Source organism: Marmota marmota, unplaced genomic scaffold (assembly GCF_001458135.2).
Source record: "Marmota marmota marmota unplaced genomic scaffold, marMar, whole genome shotgun sequence".
In the NCBI taxonomy this organism is placed as follows: domain Eukaryota; kingdom Metazoa; phylum Chordata; class Mammalia; order Rodentia; family Sciuridae; genus Marmota; species Marmota marmota.
In genome coordinates, this window is record NW_025999998.1 from 4,870,742 (window position 1) to 4,891,794 (window position 21,053).

The 21,053-nt window shown below is 35.2% G+C and overlaps 1 protein-coding gene and 1 pseudogene across 5 annotated transcripts in view; both read right to left on the reverse strand.

The window, feature by feature from the left end:
* Positions 1 to 6,129: 6,129 nt before the first annotated feature.
* On the reverse strand, positions 6,130 to 8,028 carry LOC107148187 (annotated as a pseudogene).
* Positions 8,029 to 16,942: 8,914 nt separating this feature from the next.
* Il33 (interleukin 33) overlaps positions 16,943 to 21,053 on the reverse strand; it is a 45,359-nt gene continuing 41,248 nt past the window's right edge. For all 5 annotated transcript variants that reach the window (XM_048806798.1, XM_048806800.1, XM_048806799.1 and 2 more), the window contains 2 exons: positions 20,345 to 20,442; positions 16,943 to 18,899 (listed from right to left, as the gene is read on the reverse strand). In XM_048806798.1, the coding sequence (XP_048662755.1) occupies positions 18,708 to 18,899; positions 20,345 to 20,442 (290 nt within the window). In that variant the 3' untranslated portion in view covers positions 16,943 to 18,707. The remainder of the gene's footprint in view (positions 18,900 to 20,344; positions 20,443 to 21,053) is intronic.

The following is a 21,053-nucleotide window of genomic DNA, read 5'->3' on the forward strand; positions in this document are numbered from 1 at the left end:
TTTGTGGCATAATATATGTTGTATTTTAGAGAAGGATCCATGTGCTGCTGAAAGTGTATTCTCTCATTGAAGGATGAAATATTTTATATATGTCAGTTATACTAAGTTATTGATTGTATTATTGAGTTCTATAGTTTCTTTGTTCAGTGTTTCTTTGTACAATTTATCCAGTGGTGAAAGAGGTGTGCTAAAGTTACCCAGAATTATTGTGTTGTGGTCTATTTGACTCTTGAACCTGAGAAGAGTTTGATGAATGTAGATAATCCATTGTTTGGGGCATATAAATTTATTATTGTTATGTCTTATTGATGAATGGTTCCCTTAAGCAGTATGAAATATCCTTCTTTATCCCTTATGATTAACTTTGGCTTGAATCTCCTTTTTTTGATAAGAGAATGGAAACCCCTGCTTGCTTTCACTGTCCATGTGAGTAGTATGATTTTTCCAAGCCTTTCACCTTCAGTCTGTGGATGTCTTTCTCTATGAGATGAGTCTCTTGGAGGCAGTGTGTTGTTGGGTCTTTTTTAAAAAATCCAACCTTCTAGCCTATGTCTTTTGATTGGTATGTTTAGGCTATTAACATTCAAGGTTATTATTGAGGCAAGATTTGTATTCCCAGCCATTTTTGGCACTTGACTATATTTCTCCTTTGATTAGTTTTTCACTTAGTGTAATACCTCCCTTTGCTGATTTTCATTGTTGGTTTTCAATTCCTCTTCATGTAATATTTTGCCAAGGATGTTCTGTAGTGCAGGTTTTCTAGTTGTAATTTTTTTTAACTTTTGTTTATCTTGGAAGGTTTTTATTTCATCATCAAATCTAAAGCTTAGTTTTTTCTGGATATAAGATTCTTGGTTGGCACCCATTTTCTTTCAGAGCTGTATATATATATTGTTACAGGATCTTCTAGCTTTCAGGATCTGGGTTGAAAAGTCTGCACAGAATTTAATTGGTTTCTCCCTATATGCAATCTGATTGCTTTCTCTTGTGGCTTTTAAAAATTATCTCCTTATTCTATATGGTAGACATGTTCATTATAATGTACCTTGATGTGGATCTGTTGTGGTTTTGCACATTTGGCATCCTGTAAAAAGTCCCTTGAGTTTGGTTTTTCCAATTCATTCTTCATGTTTGGAAGATTTTCTGATATTATTTCATTGATGAGTTGCTCATTTCTTTGGTTTGGAACTCTGTTCCCTCCTCTATTCTAATAACTCTTAAATTTGGTCTTTTGTGTTATCCCATATTTCTTGAATGTTCTGCTCATGGTTTCTTACCATTTTTACTTTGTTGTCTACATTCTTTTCAAGTTATATATTTTGTATTCATTGTCTGAGGTTCTGTCTTTCAAGTGGTCTAATCTGTTGATGATGCTTTCAATTGAGCTTTTAATTTGGTTTATTTTTTCTCTCATTTCAAGGATTTCGGGGTTTTTGTTTGTTTGTTTGTTTGTTTGTTTTGTTTTGTTTAGAACCTCTATCTCACTATTGAAGTAATCTTTTGCCTCCTGTATTTGTTTATGTAATTCTTTGTTGAAATGATCTTTTGCTGTCTGTATTTGCTCTCTTATATCATCCTCTAATTTAGAGAACATCTTAATCATGTACATCCTGAACTCCTTCTCTGTAATTTCTTCTGCTATGCTTGCAGTGGATTCTAATAATGTGGTATCTTGATTTGTTTGGGGCAATTTCTTCTCTTGTCTTTTCATACTGTTTGTGGGTCTTCCCTTCTAGCACTGTGGATATGAGGCATTAGTGTCTTTACCCTATAGGCTTATAGTGCCCCTATAGTGTCACCTCTCCTTTGAGGTGACAGAGAATTTTATTAGATCCTAATATAAGCATTATATACCCTAAAACCAAATGTTTGCTATTAAGATAATTACAATTTGGTCACAATGTACAGAAATGGTGAATTCAATTATTATCTATTATATACTTAGTAGGTTTGTAAAAGAGTTTATAACTTATAGTTTCTGATGGTGGACAAAGAACCTGGGGTGAGGAGAAGGATGATATACTGAGGAGGTAGGAGGTAGGAGGTGAGGATATTGAGTTGTTATATCTTAGGAAGTGTGAAAGAGAAATGTAAAGAGGAAGATTAGTAGCAGGAAAAGGGAAAGGAATTAATTTTGGGTAGACAAGTAAGTGGGGAGACAGTAGAGTACATAAAACAAATACACATATATATTGAGAAAAATACAAAATGTTAAAAATAGTAGAAATTTGTGGGGAAAAAGAAGAAAAGTATATACAACACAGCTGTAATATACTATTCAGATGTCCTAGTCCTCAAAATCCTAATTCATGCAAAATACTTGGTTTCATATATGTTGGGGATGTGAGGGTGGGAAAATAGAGAGGGAGAGGGGGAAAAAAAAGAAAAAAAATTTGAAGGAAGAAACAGGATTGTTTTGGTTGGCAATCGTGTCTTTCCTGCTTCCCTTCTCATTTAATAGGTGGGGTCATCTGTTGTTAGGTGGGCTTTCCACCCTCAGGGTGGTGAAGTTAACCAGGGTGTCAGTGTGCAGGGGTAGCAGCTGCTGGGGAGAGGAAGGGAGTTAGAAACTGGGCACCTGGCCAGCCAGAGTTCCAAAACTGGGAGTTGCCCCTCACTGAAGATGGTGATGAAGGTGGCCCAAGATGGAGGTGACTGATTTCAGTGGTGGGCTATTGGGTTGTGTTGGGGGAGCTGAGTGATGGCATTGGAGGATGAGTTCAGAGATGAGCTTGTGCAGTGTGTGTCTGTTGGCTGACTTCAAAGCCTGTGTGATGTTCTTGGGTGCAGGTAGGCTACCACTCGAAGGGGACTATCTCTGCTGCTCTAGCATCCCAAGATGGTGGCAGCCAGGGGATTACCCATGTTGGTAGATGGGGGTCCACATGGGAGTGGTGGTGGGAGTTCCTGCATGTGGGAAGCTGCCAGGTGTCCTCTATGGGAGTGATATTGATGATTTCTGCTTGGGTGGGTGGCTGGAAGTTCTGCATGGGTATTGATGGTGCCCTCTTGGGTACCCAATAGTCCTGTGTGGGCCAGTAGTTTGGAGACCCACTCTGAGGCCTGGAGCCCTGGATGGGCACAGTGGCCGTGATTCTTACACAGGAGCAAGAATATTGCTCGCAGAGAAGCAGTACTTGAGTCCCAGGTCATGGAGCGACTCAGAATGCTGCCTCCCTCTGTCCTGCCATCTTGGGTCCTCAGCCCAAAAGTTTTTGAGGTGTTTGAGGTCTATTTACTATTGCCTTGATGGTTAACATCAATGCTGATGTCTTTAGCAAGCAGTTGCTCAGGCACACCCTCCTCCATCTAGGAATGTTCCCCCCAAAGCTCATGTGTTAGGCAATGCAGCAGCATTCAGAAGTGAAAATATTGGATTATGAGAGCTATAACCCCATCAGTGGATTAATCTACTTGGTGGGTTAATATTGTACCACTAGGTGATAACTGTAGATATGGGTGTGTCTGTGACTATAACCTTGGGGACTGTATCTTGTCCCTGCCCGCTCCACTCTCTCTCTCCCCTTTCCTGGTTGCCATGAGCAGTGTGCTTTTATCTGTTCTGCCCTTCCACCATGATGTTCTGACCCACTCAGGCCCAGAGCAATGGAGTCATCAGGCTATGACTGAACCTCTGAAACTGTGAGCCCCAAATAAATATTCTTTCTCAAGGTAGTTCTTGTCGGGTATTTTGGTGGCAGGTGGAATGGACACGGCATGGATGACAGACAACATGACTGACCAACCCATCTCTCAAATATCAAATATACTTTGTTTGCTCTTTACATTGGCAGGCTGTGGCTTTTACAGATCTGCTCTGTTTCCTTTTATTCTTAAGTTTCATTGTAAATCTCACTAATAGCCAGTAACAGCCATGTAGCAGTCCGAATGCTTTGCTGTTTAGAAATTTCTTCTATCAGATAAACTTGTCCATCAGTCTTAAATTTAGCCTTTCATAAAGACTGGAAGACATCAAAACAGTTAATTAAGTTCTTGTCCACTTCATAACAAGGATGACCTTTTCTCCAATTTCCAGAAGATCCTCATTTCCATCTGAGACTAGTTCCCTAATCCCCTTGCCTTCTGAGCCCTCACCAGAATTGCCTGAAATGCTTCACTTAAAGCACTTAGGTTATTTCTATCCTGCTCTTCCAAAATCTTTCAACATTTTCCTGTTACCCAGTTCCAAAGCCACTTACACATTTTTCAGTATAGTTATACCAACAAACTCATTCTCAGGACTAATTTTCTATCAATTAGTTTTCTTTTGTTTTAATTAAAAAATACTCAAGATTCAATAATTTGTAAAGAAAAGAGGTTTATTTATGTAGCTGCTGGTTTTAGAGGTTTAAGAGCATGGTTCTGGCTTCTGCTTGGCTGTTGTGAGGACTTTATAGTACATGGAAACACAGTGGTGGGAATACATATGGAAGGTCATATGGTGAGACAGGAAGCCAGAGAGTGGAGAAGGGCCATTTTTGCTCTTTTTATAGCAACTCACTCTCATGAGAACTAACTCATTCCACAAGACCGGTATTAATCCATTCTGTAATGCCCCCAATAACCTAAGCATCTTCACTAGGCCCTACCTCCTAAAGGTTCCACCAACTCTGAATACTACTACATTAGAAAGCAAACTTTCAACACATGAAATTTTGGGGGCAAACTCAAACCATATCCAAATTATAGCAGTAAGATATATTTATAGAGGTTGAGGCATGGGTAAGTTTTTATTGGCTTTAATTTTTGTTATTTTTTATTAGGAAGAAATTTGTGTAAGCAACTTGGATATAACATTCATTGGTCTTAGAGACTTAAAGTAAGAGTTGGCATCAGCTGATTGTTCGAGATGACATTGATGGACAAATGTTCTATTGAGAGCATATTATCTGAATTGCTGTAGTCTTAAAGAAGGTTAAAATACAATTTGTTACAGAAATATATGTGAATGTGAGGCATGCAAAGCATGGGGTGTGTATAGACTGAGAAGGAATTTCTTATCAGTCTTTAGAAAGTCCTTGAGAATTTCTTCTCTCAGGTAGGCAGGTATGAGTTCTTTCTCTTCATTAATACCTGGCTCTAATTTTGTCTCATTCTGGCAAGAATGATTTATCTTGGTGTCAACAACTTTCACAATTGTTTTTTCCTTTTAAATTGCAGAGCAGTATTCTGTTGGGCTGATACATCACATTTTGTTTATCATTCACCAGTCGATGGACATTTTAGTTGTTTCCAGTTTCAGGTTATTAGCAATAACGCTACTATGTCTTTGCATACCAGTATTAATGTGGAAATGTTTAATTTATTTTGAGTAAATGCTTAAGAGTATAATTTCTGGGTTGTATTTTTTATTTTATGAGAACTGGTAGCCAAGTGTAGTGGTGAATGCCTCAGGAAATTGAGGCAGGAGGATTGCAAATTCACATCCAACCCCAGCAACTTAGTGAGACCCTATCTCAGAAAAAAAAAAAAAGGCCTGGGGATGTGGGTCAGTAGTTAAGTGCCCCTGGTTAAATCTCTGGTATAAAAAAAAAAAAGAAAGAAAGAAAGAAAGAAAGAAAGAAAGAAAGAAAGAAAAAGAAAGAAAGAAAAAAAAGAAATTGCTAAACTGTTTTCAAAGTGACTAAACAATTTGCATTCCCTCTAACAGTGTAGTAGACTTACAGCTGCTCTTCATCCGTACCAGCGCTCTTGATATTGCCTGTATTTTAAATTTTGTTCATTATGATCATATATATTAGTATGTTACTGTGGATTTAATGTGCATTTCCTTGATGACTGATGACATTATCATTTTTCCTTGTAATTGTTAATCATCTGTATGTTTTATTTAGTACTGGTTCAAATCTTTTATCTCTCTTTTTTAAATTGGGTCTTATTGTGTTGTAAGAATTCTTTGTTAGTTATTCTGAATACAAGTCCTTTACCAGGTAGATGTTTTCTCAATACTTTATCTAGTCTGAGGCTTACTTTCTCATTTTCTTGGTGTTTTTTGAGGAACAGAAGTTTTTAATTTTTATAACATACAGTAAAGTTTTTTCTTTCATGGTTGGTACTTTTTCTGTTCTAATTAATCTTTTCCTAACCTAAGGTTATCTAGTCTTTTCTCTTATGTTTTCTTTGAGAAGTTTTATAGTTTGAGCTCTTACATTCAGATCAAGGGTCTTTTCAAATTAATTTTTATAAAAAAAGTGACATAAGGGCAGAGGTTAAATTTTTTTCTCCCCATCTCCTCTCCCTTCTCTCCGCCCCTCTCCTCTCCTTTCCTTTCATTTCTTCCATTGTTCAGGAACTTTTTGTTGAAGAACCATTCTTTCTCTACTGATTTATTAATATGATTATGTGGTTTATAAGTCAACTTGATTTTATCATAGTACAAAAATAAAGTTAGCATAATTTGAAAAAAAATCAACCATATATAGTTGGGTCTATTTCTATAATCTCTCTTGTGTTCCATTGATATGTATGTCATACTTTAAGCCAATTTTACATTGTCTTGGTAACTGTAGCTTTATAGCTAGTCTTGAAATTAGGAAGTGTGAGATTTCTAATGCTCCTTAAACATTTTTTGGGGGGGAACTCTTCTAGGTCCTTGGAATTTCAATATAAAATTTTGAATTAGCTTGTCAATTTTTGTATTTAAAAAAAAGCTGCTGTGATTTTGATAGGGATAGTACTAAACATAGATAAATTTGGCAGAAACTGATATCTTAACAATATTGATTCTCCTATCATACACATGCTGTATTTTTTTAAAATTACATGTTTATTTTTATTATAAATTTATTTCAATCCCTTTGGATTCAGCATGTCCTTAGGCTTTACCCACTCATCAAACTGCTCTGCTGTGAGATAGCTAAGTCAATAGCAGTTTCATTTAAGGTTGATCTTTTTTGTGTATGTAGTCCCCACCACACAGTTTTCTGTGATGGAAACTGAAGATCCCCCAGCCACCTGGCTGAGTGTAATACATTTTTAATCATCATTGGTTTGAAAAAATTCGTCTCAAAATGTCCGTTGCTGTCTCCAGCAGTAACAGTGACATGATTCCCCATGATTTGGGCTACAAACATGGTCATTGCTTCACACTGAGTTCACCTTGTCTGGCATGATACTGCTTCGTGGTTCATTTTCAGGCAAGGTCAGTTCTCCTAGGCCAGACTGAGGACCAGAAGCCAGAAAACAAGTATCATTTTCTATCTTCATCAGAGTGTATGCAGTAGTGTTTATGGCTCCACTGAGCTCCGCTAAAGCATCATGAGCAGCCAGGGCTTCAAATTTACTTGGAGCAGTATCAAAAGGTAAGCCTGTGAGTGCAGCCACTTTTGCAGCAACCTTTCTGCAAGGCTATTTTAGTATTTAAACCAGAGCCAACAGCAGTGCCTCCAGTTGCTGGACATAGATTCTTGACATTCTAGCTTTTATTCTGACTATGCATATTGTACCTGTTGAACATAACCACTAAATTCCTGCCTAAGAGTAAGTGGAACATCCTGAGCATGAGTACACCCAAATATAATGATCTGTGCAAACTCTTTGGATTTTTGCATTGAAAGTATCATGTAGCTTCTACAGTCCTGGTAACAGTACTTCATGAACTTCTACTGCAGCTACAATTTGCATTACTGTGGGAAAAGTATCATTGAGCTCTGGCTTTTATTATCATCATTATTGGGATGCACAGGGTTCTTGCCACTAAGCTTACCTCCTAACATTTCAATTGCTGTATTGCTAATAACTTTACATTTATATTTATATTCATATTTGTATGGGTTCCTGATCCAGTCTGTCATACCGCAAGGGGAAAATGATCATTTAATTTGCCTTCAGCTACCTCATCTGCTGCCTTCATTATTGCATTAGCAAGCTTTGGATCAAACCATAATCCTGATTTAATTGAGCAGCCGCTCACTTCAAGATGTCAAAAGCTTTAATAACTGGGGTCGGATGAAGCCTGCTACTTCTAGGCTTACTAGCCTATCCTACAATCCTGCCTTGACTATTTTTCATACTCTGGTTGGGCTCCATTAGGATATGTAATATATTTCATTAACCCTTTTCATATGTTAAAATCTTGGCATACATTCTCTCATACCTCCAATCTTAAAGTTCTTTGTAGATCTTATGTCTGGGTGCCAAAATACTTATCATTTGGGACCTTCAGTTCACCAAAAGTGTCATATTCAATTCAGAAGGAATTTGGCTTGCCATTCAAGCCATGTTCAGGGGCCCAAGAGGGAGGACAGCCACATCACCCATAGGAGCTAAGACAGCAGCTGGATTAAGCAGGAAGCCACTAGATCGTGCAAGGAAGCAGAGTTTCATATATCCATGTTCTGTATCTTTTCATTTATTTAGATATTAAATTTTTTTCTCAGAAATACTTCACAATTTTATTGTATTTTGTTAAATGTATTCCTGAGTATTTTGTTTGATTCTATTTTATATGACATTTCCCCACATTTTAATTTTTAATGTTTTTACTAGTATATGAGAAATTTTATATATTGCCCCTGTTTCTTGTGATCTTGTTAAAATTATAAATTTTAGCAATTTTTTTTGGTTGATTCTTTGGAACTTCCTATGAATAGCATCACGTCATCCAAAAACCAAAGGTAGTTTTACTTCTTTCTATAACTATATGAATTTTACTTATTTTTCTTACCTAATTGTACTGGCTAATATCTCCAGTATAATGTTTAAATAAAAGTGGTGAGAACAGACATGTTTGTTAATGTTCCTGGGGGAGCATATTCAGCATTTAAGAGTTTAAGATGAGGTTAAATCTGTTTTGAGTAGATATTTTTGTTATATTGAGGAAGATCCCATCTATTTCTAGTTTGCTGAGAGTTAGGGTTAATCCTGAAACGATGTTAAATTTTATAAATTTTTTTTATGTTTATTTATGGAGATTATATTCTTTTTCCTTTTTATTCTGTTGATATGGTGAATTGCAAGGATTTGAATATGGGGCCAACTTCACATACGTGAAATAAATTGCACTTCAAGATGCAATTTATTTCTTTTTATCTGTTGCTGGTTTCAATTTACTAATATTTTGTTAAAACTTTTCAAATTGAGGTTCAAGAAGGATATTTCCTGGCAAATTTTATGGTTTTGAAGAATCTTTGTCTGTTTTTGCTATTGGGGAATTGCTGTCATCATAAAATAAATTGGTAAGTGTTATCCCATCTTCTATTTTCTGGAAGAGTTTTTATAAAATTTGTATCATTTCTTCCTTAGTTATTTGATAGATTTCATCAATGAAGCCATCTGGAACTGGAGTTTTCATTGTGGCAAAATTTTAACTATGAATATAATTTCTTTAATAGACATATGACAATTTAGGTTATTTGTTTCTCTTTGAGTAAGATTTGGTAATTAAGTTATTTAAAGAAATTTATCCATTTCAATTAAGCTATCTAATGTATTGGCAAAACATGTTCAAAATATTCTCCTGTCCTAGGGGATCTCTAGTGATGTTTTCATTCCTAATACTGATATTTTGTTCCTGTGTATTCTTGGTCATTTGGTGACAGTTTTATTTGTTTTTTGTTTGTTCATTTGGTCCTGGGGCTTGAACCCATGGGCTTGTGTATGCTAGCTAGGCAAGAGCTGCTACTGAAATATATGCCCAGCCCTTTTTTGTAATCAAAAAAAATTTTTGAGATAGGATCTTACTAATTACTCAGGCTAGCTTTGAACTTCTGATCATCCTGCTTCTACTTCCCAAGTAGTTAGGATTATAGGTATCACCTGACTCAGGTTTATCCGTTTTAATGAGCTACTAAAGAGCAAGTTTTTACTTTCTCTTCTTTTTGTTGTTGTTTTCTATTTCACTAATTTCTCCCATTATATCTCCCATTCTTCTTGCTTTATTCTTTGTGTTTTATTTTTTGCTAGTTGTTAAGATGGAAATTTAAAAGCATCTATTAGAAATCTTTCTAAAATAACTATTTAATATAAATTTTCCTCTAAACAGTGCTTTAGCTGTGTTCCACTAATTTTGATTCATTTTATTTTCATTCAAATAAAATATTTTTCAATTTCTATTGTGTTTTCTTCTCTAACTTGAGAGCTATTTAAAAGTGTTACATTTAATTTCCAAATAGTTTTCTCTTATTGATTTCTCATTCAATTCCAATATGTTCAGAGAACATACTTAAGATATTTTGAATTCTTTTTTATTTCTTTTTGGTGAATGTTTTATGTACCCTGAAAATAATATATATTTCTCTATTGTGGGCAAAGTGTTCTATGAATGTCCACTGGGTTGATTTAGTTGATAGTGTTGTCAAAAATCTATATCTGTAATGATTTTTTTGGCCTGTTTGCTCTGTCAGATACTGACAGAGGCGTATCTCAACTATGATTGTGACTGTCCTGTCATTTTCCCTAAGTGTGCCTTTTCTGCCTCAGAAGTACCAGGATGGGTCCTGTAATAGAGAAAACACATGCCAGACCATTAAATATAAGTCTCCTTCTCTGAATTACTCCCAAAATTTATCCAGATTTTATAATTTTATGCTCACTTTTGTATCCAAGAGATGAAGGGAATATGATTGTTTCTTTACAAATTTAGTATTCCTCAAGAAGATGACTTTTCCATCCCTTTCCTGTCCTCTTTTCATGTTAGGGGAGAGATGGTTGTTCCAAATAGCAGAATTTCAAATATTAGGTACTTTACTTTTTTTTTAAAATTTCTAATAGTGGGGCCTTGGTGAGAATTCCAGGGGAAAATAGGAAAAATTCTGTTAAATAAATTGAACTTGAAAGAAACTGAATTACTAAATGAGTTTATACTGTTCTCCTTGAAATTCTTTGCAAAAATAAAAAAATTCTTTGCTATAATTACTTATACTGCTCACTGAGGGAAAAACTGTTTAGCCAAACTGATGTTGTTCCAGCTGAGGTTCATTCCAAAATTCCAAAGTGTTTGTTTAATGTTACAGAGTGATCATTCTTTCAATAGAAGCAAAGGCCAGCATGCAAAAGCCAGTATTGCATAAGGAAAGCATATCATGTTATCAACATCAAAGTGGAGGAAAATATTTAGAATTCTTGTTTGAGTTTAACTTTATAAGATGTATCTGTTTGAGGATTCATTCAGCAGCAATGTTCTGATTTGCAGGAACATCTGCCAGTCCCTTTGAGCCTATGTAACACAAAAGTTTGCAATTTTTGTTTTCTTGTGACTTTTGGAGAATATTTCCTTGAGGAAAATAATAAAAATAAAAATACCTATTGGACATTAAATTATAAATGCAGGTGGAAGGAGAGAAATAGGATTTATATGATTGATCTTAAAATAGGCCAGGTACTGTGGTAGGTGCTTACAACCATTTCCTTATTCCATCATCTCAATACCCCTAAGTGATATATTAGCCCCATTTTATAGCCCCATTTTCAGAGCATTACAAGATCCCCTGATTGCAGAAATTGAGATTAGAACCCAGATCTCTCTAGTACCAAAGTTCATATCCTTTGCTGTCCATTATGTGCTGTCATTTATAAGGTGGTCAAACACAAAAGTAACCCACATTTCATGGCTGTTTTTATCTATTAGTTCAGTGGTTTCTAGAATGGCCCTGCTTAAGAGTGGTTAGCAGTTGAATCCACAAAATGTCATCTTTCTTTTTAGATTCATTTTGTTAGGGAAGCTTTGATCATGCCATGTTCTTTAAGCAGACCCTGAGTATTTTATCTTAGATAACTTTCACATTATACAGTGTTGACATCACTTTGGACTCTAGCCTTTTCAGATGTTAGACTCAATTTGCCAGGAATGAACAGTGAGCAACTTTGGACCTTCTGCCTAGATAATGAGGAAGGACTAGGAAAGTTTAAGATCAACAGTAAGGTTGATCAGATAGTAGGAACAAGAAAGCTAGTTGAGAGGTTACTATAGGTGTTAGAATTCAGCGTGATGTATATATCAGAGTGCCCAATGACTTGCTACAAGAGGGAATGAACACTCAAAGTAGTAATCTAATCACTGTTCATGTGATCAGTGACCATACAGTTGTGTGATCTAGGACAGTGATTTCTGAAATCAGAATCTCTGTGGCTAGGGCCCAGAAAGTTGTATATGAAAAAGCTTTCCAGATGATTCTCAGGCATGTTCATGTTTGAGAACCTCTGAACTAGAGGAGCAGAACAGCAAGTAGCAGGAAGGAGCAAACCAGAGTCATTGGTAGTTTGACTGACTGCCTCAAATATTTAATAAAAAAATATTGAAAGTGCCAGACCACTGAGTTAGGTACTGGTAATACACAGATAAAGAGATAGAGTATCTCTGGTGATGGGATAAAGAAAAGAATGCATTGGACTCAGGTTGTATTGAACTTGATGAATCGAAGCGGTGGTGTTCTATAGTCAATTGAAAGTCCAACTGGACTGCAAAGAGATCTGGCCTACAGAGTTAACAGTCCATAATTGTGTGAGGAACTAAAACCCTGGGATCTGACTGTCCTGGGTGGAAGCGAGTAGGTGTGGCAATGTGGAATGAGGAAAAGGTCAAAAGTCTGAGATTCCTTGATGTCCTGTTAACTACTTCCTCTCCAATCAATAGTACACTGATATCTGTTCTTCTGTTTACACCTTTAGTGAAGGCAGAACTCCTGCCCTAAATAGTATGAGATAGTTGAACACACGACACTCAAAACTGGTCTGTTTCTTCTTGGGTTAGTCTTGGTAGTTTGTGCCTTTCAATGAATTTGTCTGTTTTTATTAAAGTTGTCAAATTTATTGTTGTAGCATTATTTATAATGTTCCATTTTTATATGTTTAATACTTTTAGATGGGTTGGGGATATAGCTGAGTGGTACAATGTTTGCCTAGCATGTGTGAGGTCCTGGGTTCAATCTCCATTATCACAAAAAACTCAAACAAAACAAAAACCTTTCCAACTACAGATGTCAGTTCTTTTATTACTGATAATGGTAATTTTTTTCATAGTCAGTCTGGCCAAAGGTTTATAAATTTTATTGATTTTTCCAAGATCCAGTTTTTGGTTTTTCTAATTGTTTTTCTGACCCATGTAGTATTAATAAATTATTGCATAAGTTTTTGGTTATCCCATTTACCATTCACATATCATGGAATATTTGCACTTTTATCCTATGCTCTTTTGAAGAAATATAGGTATTTTTTCATTTTTACTATTAGTAGTTTTATATTTATAATTTAATATTTGATACATATTGCTTTGGTCTCAATGTTCGGGTCTCCCCACTGCAAATTCTTATTTTGAAATTCTAACCCCCAAGGTAATGGTGTTAGAAAGTGAGACCTCTAAGAAGTGATTAGGTCATGAAGGCAGGGTCCTTATGATTGTGATTAGTCCTCTTAAGAAAGAAACCAGAGGGGTGGCTAACCTCTTTGGTCATGTGAAGACTTCTTCAGATACTAAATATGCCAGTGCAGATCTTAGACTTTCAGCTGCTAGACTGATAAAAATAAATTTCTGTTGTTTATAAGTTACTCAATTTATGGTATTTTGTTGAAGCAGGCTCAATAAAGTATGACACATATGAAAACATATGTTACATTTGTAGGTCAAGAAATATAGTCAAATACCTATGAGATTTATATGTTATAAATTGTCAGATCTCATCCATTCTGATTTATTCTCTCCACACTGAGAGGATAACAAAGTAGAGGCATGCATGTCTTTTTAAAGTTTTAATTGTACCTAAGAAAAATTTTTCTCAGTACCAATCAAGTTTGCCTAGATTCTAAGCTAACATTCACTAAGTATTTGCTATGTGCAATGTAGTTTCTATTAGTGTCCTAAGAATCAGGTGTCAAAATCATCTTTTCTATTGATGAAATTTACTTTAAGCTTCATTCCACAGAAAACCCAACACTAGCTTGAGCAGACATGGGTTTATTTTTTTTCTTAACATAAAGTCTGCAGTTAGTATTTCAAAAATAGTATGGCAGCTCAACAATGTTACATGTGACCTGTTTTTTATGGTAAGTTTCCCAGGAACAGATTCTGTGTTAAGGGTTTTTGAACTTGTGATTTATTACTAAGGTAGTGCTTTCAAGAAAAACTAGGGAAATTAGGGCAAGAGAGGGCAATCTATGTAGCCTTTAAGCAAGGAAATAATCTTATGCTAAAGTCCAGAAGAAGTAGCTTCAGTATGAACTCAAGGAGGGAAGTTCTGAGTGAATGCTTGGTAAGGTTGGTGGGAGAAATATAAACTCAGGCACTCATGTCTTTCTGTGCAAGAGGGCAAAGCATCATTTATACCATCAAGCCTGTCCTTGTGAGAAGAACTGCAAATGCTAGATATTGAAAGTACACAGAAGATGGTGGTGGTGAAGATGTGTGGTATTCACAGAAATGTCATCAAAGGATCTAGTGTAAATGAATCCAAGGAGACTTGGACAGAGCATCAATACTGTCTGCTATACCAGAGTTATATCTTTCTCTCTGCTATTTTTTAATGTATAGGTCTTTGTTCCCCCTCATCATCACCTCCTGATCAGAAGGTAGTTATTGTACATTCCGTTTCATATCTATGGCCCTGGTAGGAAGATGGGATGCTGAAAAGGGACATATCAGTCAAACATGTCCCTTAAAAAAGTTCTTCTCAAACACTTATCCTGCCTATATTTTACTATCTGGAACTATATAAAATAGTTACCGTAGATATCTGGAATGGGTTGTTTTTAGTTGGGTAAACGACTACCTGGAACAAAATGAAGTTCCACTGGTAAGCAAGTAAGGTAGAGGTGGTGGATATTAGGTAGACAACTACAAGATTTGTTACATATCCATTTTACAGAGAAACAGAAGTTTCATACCTTGTTGAAGACACACCACCTATAAGTGGTAAGCCAAGCCTATGTTTTTAATATAGTGGGCAGTGATTCATGCATTCTATTTATGATAATGTCCTCTAGGATAGGCTAAAAACTGTGATTGGGTGTGGACATGTGTTACTTCTTATTGACACCTCAACAAGAAATAGCTCATTGATTTTGTCTCTACCAGCTGGCTTTCTTTTGTCTCTTCCACCCAATATTTAGATTTAGCTTGAATCTTGACTATTAATGGAATTGGAACAACTGAATTTACCCTTTTTGCTCAAGATCTGTAGAAAAAACCTGCTTAACATGACTTTGGGAATAGATATATAAACAAATCAGGTGGATACTAGGGTGCAGGGGTAGAGAATTCAGTCCTGTTTCTTTCCTTGATGACAGACCCTCACGGATTTCTGTCACCTTGTATGATTATGTACTGCAGAGTTGGAATTTTAATATATACTATATATGTACATTATACAAGTTTCATATGGACAAGGAGAATAGCTTAAACATATTCTATACTTTCACAATGTTCAGTGTACATGGTATGTAATTAATTAGTTACTAATAGGAGATGAGATTTCTGGTCTGTACAGGTCATAGTATGAGGGAAGAAGGGATTTGGGGACAAGTCTGACCCAATCTCCACTAGACCATCTCATTTGAAGATTTCACTGTTCACCTTGAAATTTCTTATATGAAGCACAAAGATTGAAATTGTTATTTCTGATTTGTTTTGTTCTGTGTAAGTAGAGATTATGAATCCATCATCCTAGACTTAATTCAAGGTGCTACATTCTAATTAGATTAGCAATTTCCTTTCCAAGTGCCCCCTTCAAATTCAACTCTTAATTATTTCCCCCCAATTCTAAATGACTTCACTCATTCAAATGAAATTTTCTTGACCATATTTCAAGTGTTATGGTTTAGATATGAGGAATCCCTCAAAAGGTCATGTGTGAGACAAAACAAGAAAGCTTAGAGGTGAAATGATTGGGTTATGAGGACCTTAACTTAATCAGTGCAATAATCCACTTGAATGGATTAACTGGGTGGCAACTGTGGGCAGATAGGATGTGGCTGAGAAGGTAGGTCACTGGGGGTGTGCCTTAGGGATATATGTTTTGTCCCTGCTGAGTGGACCTCTCTCTCTTCTTCTTTATTGCCATGTCCTAAGAAGCCTTCTTCTGCCACACCCTTTTGCCTTGGTGTTCTGCCTCACCTTGGACTCAGAACAATGGAGTCAGCTGTCTATGAGCTGAGACCTCTGAAACCATAAGCCAAAGTAAACCTTTTTCCTCTTCTAAATTGTTCTTGTTGGGCCTTTTGGTCACAGTGACAAAAAGCTGACTAAAATATCAAAGTATCCAAAAATACATAGAAACTTACAAAATATAAATATGAGAGGAAAAGAAATTTTGACATAATTATCATTTCTGATACAGTTAAATGGACACATTCCGTCTAGTAATGTATACTATGGGCCATCAAAAAAACATGCAAGTAAGTAACAATACCTTGAATATTTTAATTAAATAACATTGATTATGATAATGGTGGAAAATATTTTTAAAAAAGAAAAAACAAAATCAGATAGCTGACTTAAAAGATATCTAAATAAGGAGTCATAAATCTCAGATTAAGTTCTAGTGAAGGTATGTGTTAGCTGTTTGATCTTGGGTAAAAATCATCTAACATTTTTGTGAGGGCTTCTCTACCAGGCACTAAGAAGACAAAAGCAAAAGTCTTACTTGATTTTGAATTAGCAAAAATATCAGTAAATATTTGATTTACTCTAGAAACCAACATTGATAAATTAGGGTGTGCAAATTCACTTAAGAATTTCAGAATATTCACCGGGTGTAATGGCACACGCCTGTAATCCCAGTGGGTCGGAAGCTGAGGCAGGAGGATTGCGAGTTTAAAGCCAGCCTCAGCAACTTATCTGGCCCTAAGCAACTCAGTGAGACCATGTTTATAAATAAAATACGAAAAATGGCTAGGGATGTGACTCAGTGGTTAAGCACCCTTGGGTTCAATCCCCAGAACCAAAAGAAAAAAGAAAAAGAAAAAAAATTAGAATATTGAGTTGTTTTTATGATAAAATCATTATAGTCATGCATTCTTTTAAAAAGTACAGTTTTATTCAGGATTACAAACAGTATAATGGACATATTTAGTTTATAATTATTTTAAGTATATCATACAGATGCACACAATGTTTACTATTTTTGAAGGAAATGATATAGGTTCTTTTATTTTTGTCTCTATAGTAAAGTTTTAACAAATTATGAAACAATGATATATTATTCTACAGTTGCATAATTTTTATACAATGATTCTCAGCTTCTTTTATCTTATACCCATTAGGTTCCAATGAATTAGAAATTTCAAAGTCCACTTTCAGCAAAGGTTACATGTCATCAATTTTCTATTATTATATTTGCCATTAATTATAAGCCATGTCTATGGAAAATTATAATAGAAATTGCTAAAGATTGAAATAAGCAAAAACCATTCATTTACTAGTTCAAAATGTTATTATATGATCATTAATTTTAGTAGCTTAGTAACAGTAAAACACAAAGATGTTCAGTGAACAATTTTGCCATCAGTAGGCAAAAGTTCTACAGTATTAGGTACCATATGTAAAAATTCTACATTGTAAGGTACACAAAGCAGAATAAAGGTAAGCATGTAGAGTTCAGATGAAATGGAAATGAACGTGGGGGTATTGGTGCCAAAGGATACCTTGGTTAAAATAACTGAAGAAAGGACAGAGTTAAATGAATATTCCATCCGAGCAGAGTCATTGAGAAGCTAAACAACAAAAAGACCTGCTGTGTTTATGGAAAGCAATGATTAGAAGAAATTTTACCCAAGGTGATGAGCATATCAAAAGTCATAGATCTTGGAAGGTAGGATTCGAAGGACATAGTATGCATAAATGTGAATGGCAGCCAGTTATTGAAATTTTAATGTTAATTTTGTGTCTTTTTTTGGGCCTTAGTAAATTAGAGGACTTCTGGTTTCATTATAGTATTTGGATCCCATGCTACTTGAATGCCCTAACCATTCTACTATAACTTAGTATTTTAAGAAAATGTTTCAGTTTGTTAGATATTACCAATAATTTCAATTACATGTGTGAACTGAAATTTGTTTTCTACATTAGAAAGGCCTTGTTTAAAGTTAACTCTCTCTATAAAAATTATTTCATATTAAATCAGAATTTAAGAAATGAAACAGAGGTAAAATTGTTCATTTTATCAACACTGGATTTGTTTTTCTTAAGTTTCAAATTATCCTTTCCTTTATATTACTTGCCTAAGCATGTAGGCATTTGAAGTGCCATAACTCTTCACAAAAAGAGCCAATCTGAGTGTTACCTAGGGCATTTATAAACACACTCAGTGTTTTATTCTAGTGGATAAATAGTAAGTCTATGCAGTATTTATTCTTTTTATTAACAGCTCTAGTGTTTGAATCTATTGTTTGGAATAAGAGAAAACCATGTATCTCTTTAAAATGGATCCCTATTTAAAGAGCAACTTGAGTTATGGACTCTTCTCTAAAGAGATGTAAACTCTAAATGTGGAAATTCTTTCTGGACTGAATCTAGAAAAAAGTAAAGGTTAGCCTATATCTCTTCAAAAAGCAGATCTTTTTACCAAAACCTTGTTTTATAAACTCATAATGTTGTTGAATATATAGTGATACAAAGAAAAAGAAAACAATTGAAGGATTAGAAAAAATATTTGTACACATAGTAAATAAAACATTCCACAGCATTCTAAGCCATTTCCCCTAGATATTGCCTGTCTCTTTCACTCTTGTCCTCCAGTGGTATCATTTGTGTTGCCCAAACCAGATCCTGCAGGTCTCTGTTACATTAAGGAGAGCTTAAACATGATATTATCACTAGTCTGATTCTTTCCTTCCACCAGAGCAAGCTGATTATCTTTGACTCCTATATACATTCCACGATTACTCTTACATTCGAATGAAACAAAATCAGAGGATTCCTTATGAAGGACAAAGAAGGCCTGGTCTGGCAATGGAGTTTTACACTTTTGCAGCTGAGGAAACAAGAGAAAAAGCAACCAATACGTGAGTCAAAGGTCCAGAATCAACTTTCCCTTCATATGTTAGAACCTGAAGGGGAATAATAATCTATAACTTGGTATTTCCAGCAAGCCTGCTTACTGAGAAAGGAGGTGGGGCAGATGAGTAGAGGGTAAAGGGTGGGTGGTATGATTTAATTTGATTCACTGATGGATAGCATACTTAGAGAGGCAATATGACTTAGAATGACTGAATCTGAATGCAATAGTTCTGGACTTGTACCCTTGGTTTGTAATATACGCTAAGACTTGGGTATGTTGCTTTTCTCTTAAACTTCAATATTTTAGTCTAGCCAGTTTTCTAGATCAGTTAATTCTCATCTAGATGTATGAATAATATAAATAATTTTTATTTTAAATCACTAAGTTTGGGGGATAGTTTGTTATTCAGTAATAGCTGAAATATAAGTCTATGATGTAATATAATAGCTCCACCATAGATGTAACTGTAAGGATTAGATGAGATAGTACTTAGCAAGTGCTTGGTATTTAATAGCTCAGATGAGTTACTTCTTATTATTGAATAGTTATATATGCTAGACACTGTGTTATATACACTTAGGGATATTTTGTTATAGAAAATGCCAATTACTGACCACTACTTATGTTAATACCTTATATAACTGTATTAGTTAGCTTTATAAATTTGTGTATTTATGTAATTCATCTTCTGTATTATACTTTCATGTTCCTGTCCTTGCTTCTACCTTTGGTTTATTTGTTCTTCAAGATATTTATAGTTCCTTGTCATGACCAATATAATATTGCCTTTTACTAAGTAAACAATATGCAGTGAATCCTATGAGAATGTAGATCATTTTGCTCTCCATAAATCTTGATATGGAAATGTGTGCTGCATCTCCAGCCACCAGACTTGGAGTATAAGAATATTTTACAAAAAACATTTCCTAGAAGAACATAATTCCTAAAGTCAAATAAAAAGAAACTGAGATAAACCTGTATAGCAGTGCTTCTCAAACCTTAATGAAATTGTGCATCTCCTAGAGATTTGTGTGTGTGTGTGTGTGTGTGTGTGTGTGTGTGCTGGGGATTGAACCAAGGGCCTTGTGCATGCAAAGCAAGCACTCTACTGACTGAACTATATCCCCAGCCATAAGAATTTGTTAAAATGCTAATCCTGATTCATTCCTTGGAGGGCTTGAACTCCTGCATTTCTAACAAGCACTCAGGTGATTCTGTGCTGCTGGGAGATTCCAGATTTTTAGCAACAAGGTCACATATACTTTTCTCCTTCCCCTACTGCAGAAGCAAGTCATTAGTAGTACCCGTTTTATTTACAACATCACAAACAAAACTCCTTCTTCAAAATATCCCAATACCCAAATATACACACATGGATAGAGTTAATCACCATAATTATATAATCATGTATCTATTACCTCCACAGACTGCGCCTTGTTGTTGGCATGAAGCAAGATGTCTCTGTCTTTTGTAGGACTCAGGTTTACCATCAACATCTTACCATCGACACCATCACCTTACAATTAAAATGATAATTAGTAAGGTAATGCAGTTTTCAACCAGCTAGATTTAACTACTCTACCATGTATATATACTTCAAAAATTCATGTTGTACATAACAAATACCCAGGTTCATTTGTCATTAATTATAAAATTAATAATAAGAAAGAAGATAAATTTTAAATTATAATGACTTGCAACTCATTTTTAATTTAAGTCTTTTTAACACCCAGAAAAGAGTTCAAGATATCAAATAAAATAACTACTTCATTCACTTAAAGATATTTGCACCCAAATGAAAGTAAAAGAGTCATTATTAAATAAGAAGAGGGTTCTTCTGAATTTCTCGAAGGAGAGAGGTTGGTAGTTAAAAAATATGCTTTCCAACTGAAGAATTGTGACTCATGGGCACTTCTCTGGGCATCAGCTCCCCTGTCTGCCTATAAAGCTACAGGGCTTTACATGGTTGTCCTCTAATATCTACTTCCTTTTATATATAATAATAAAATATTTCCTAGCCTGCTTCTCATGGCTTCATGCAGCAATGGACTAAGTTCTTAGGTGTAACTTCTAGTTGTACATTCATTTTCCTCTGTCTCACTGATTGGACATTGCCATCGTAGCTAG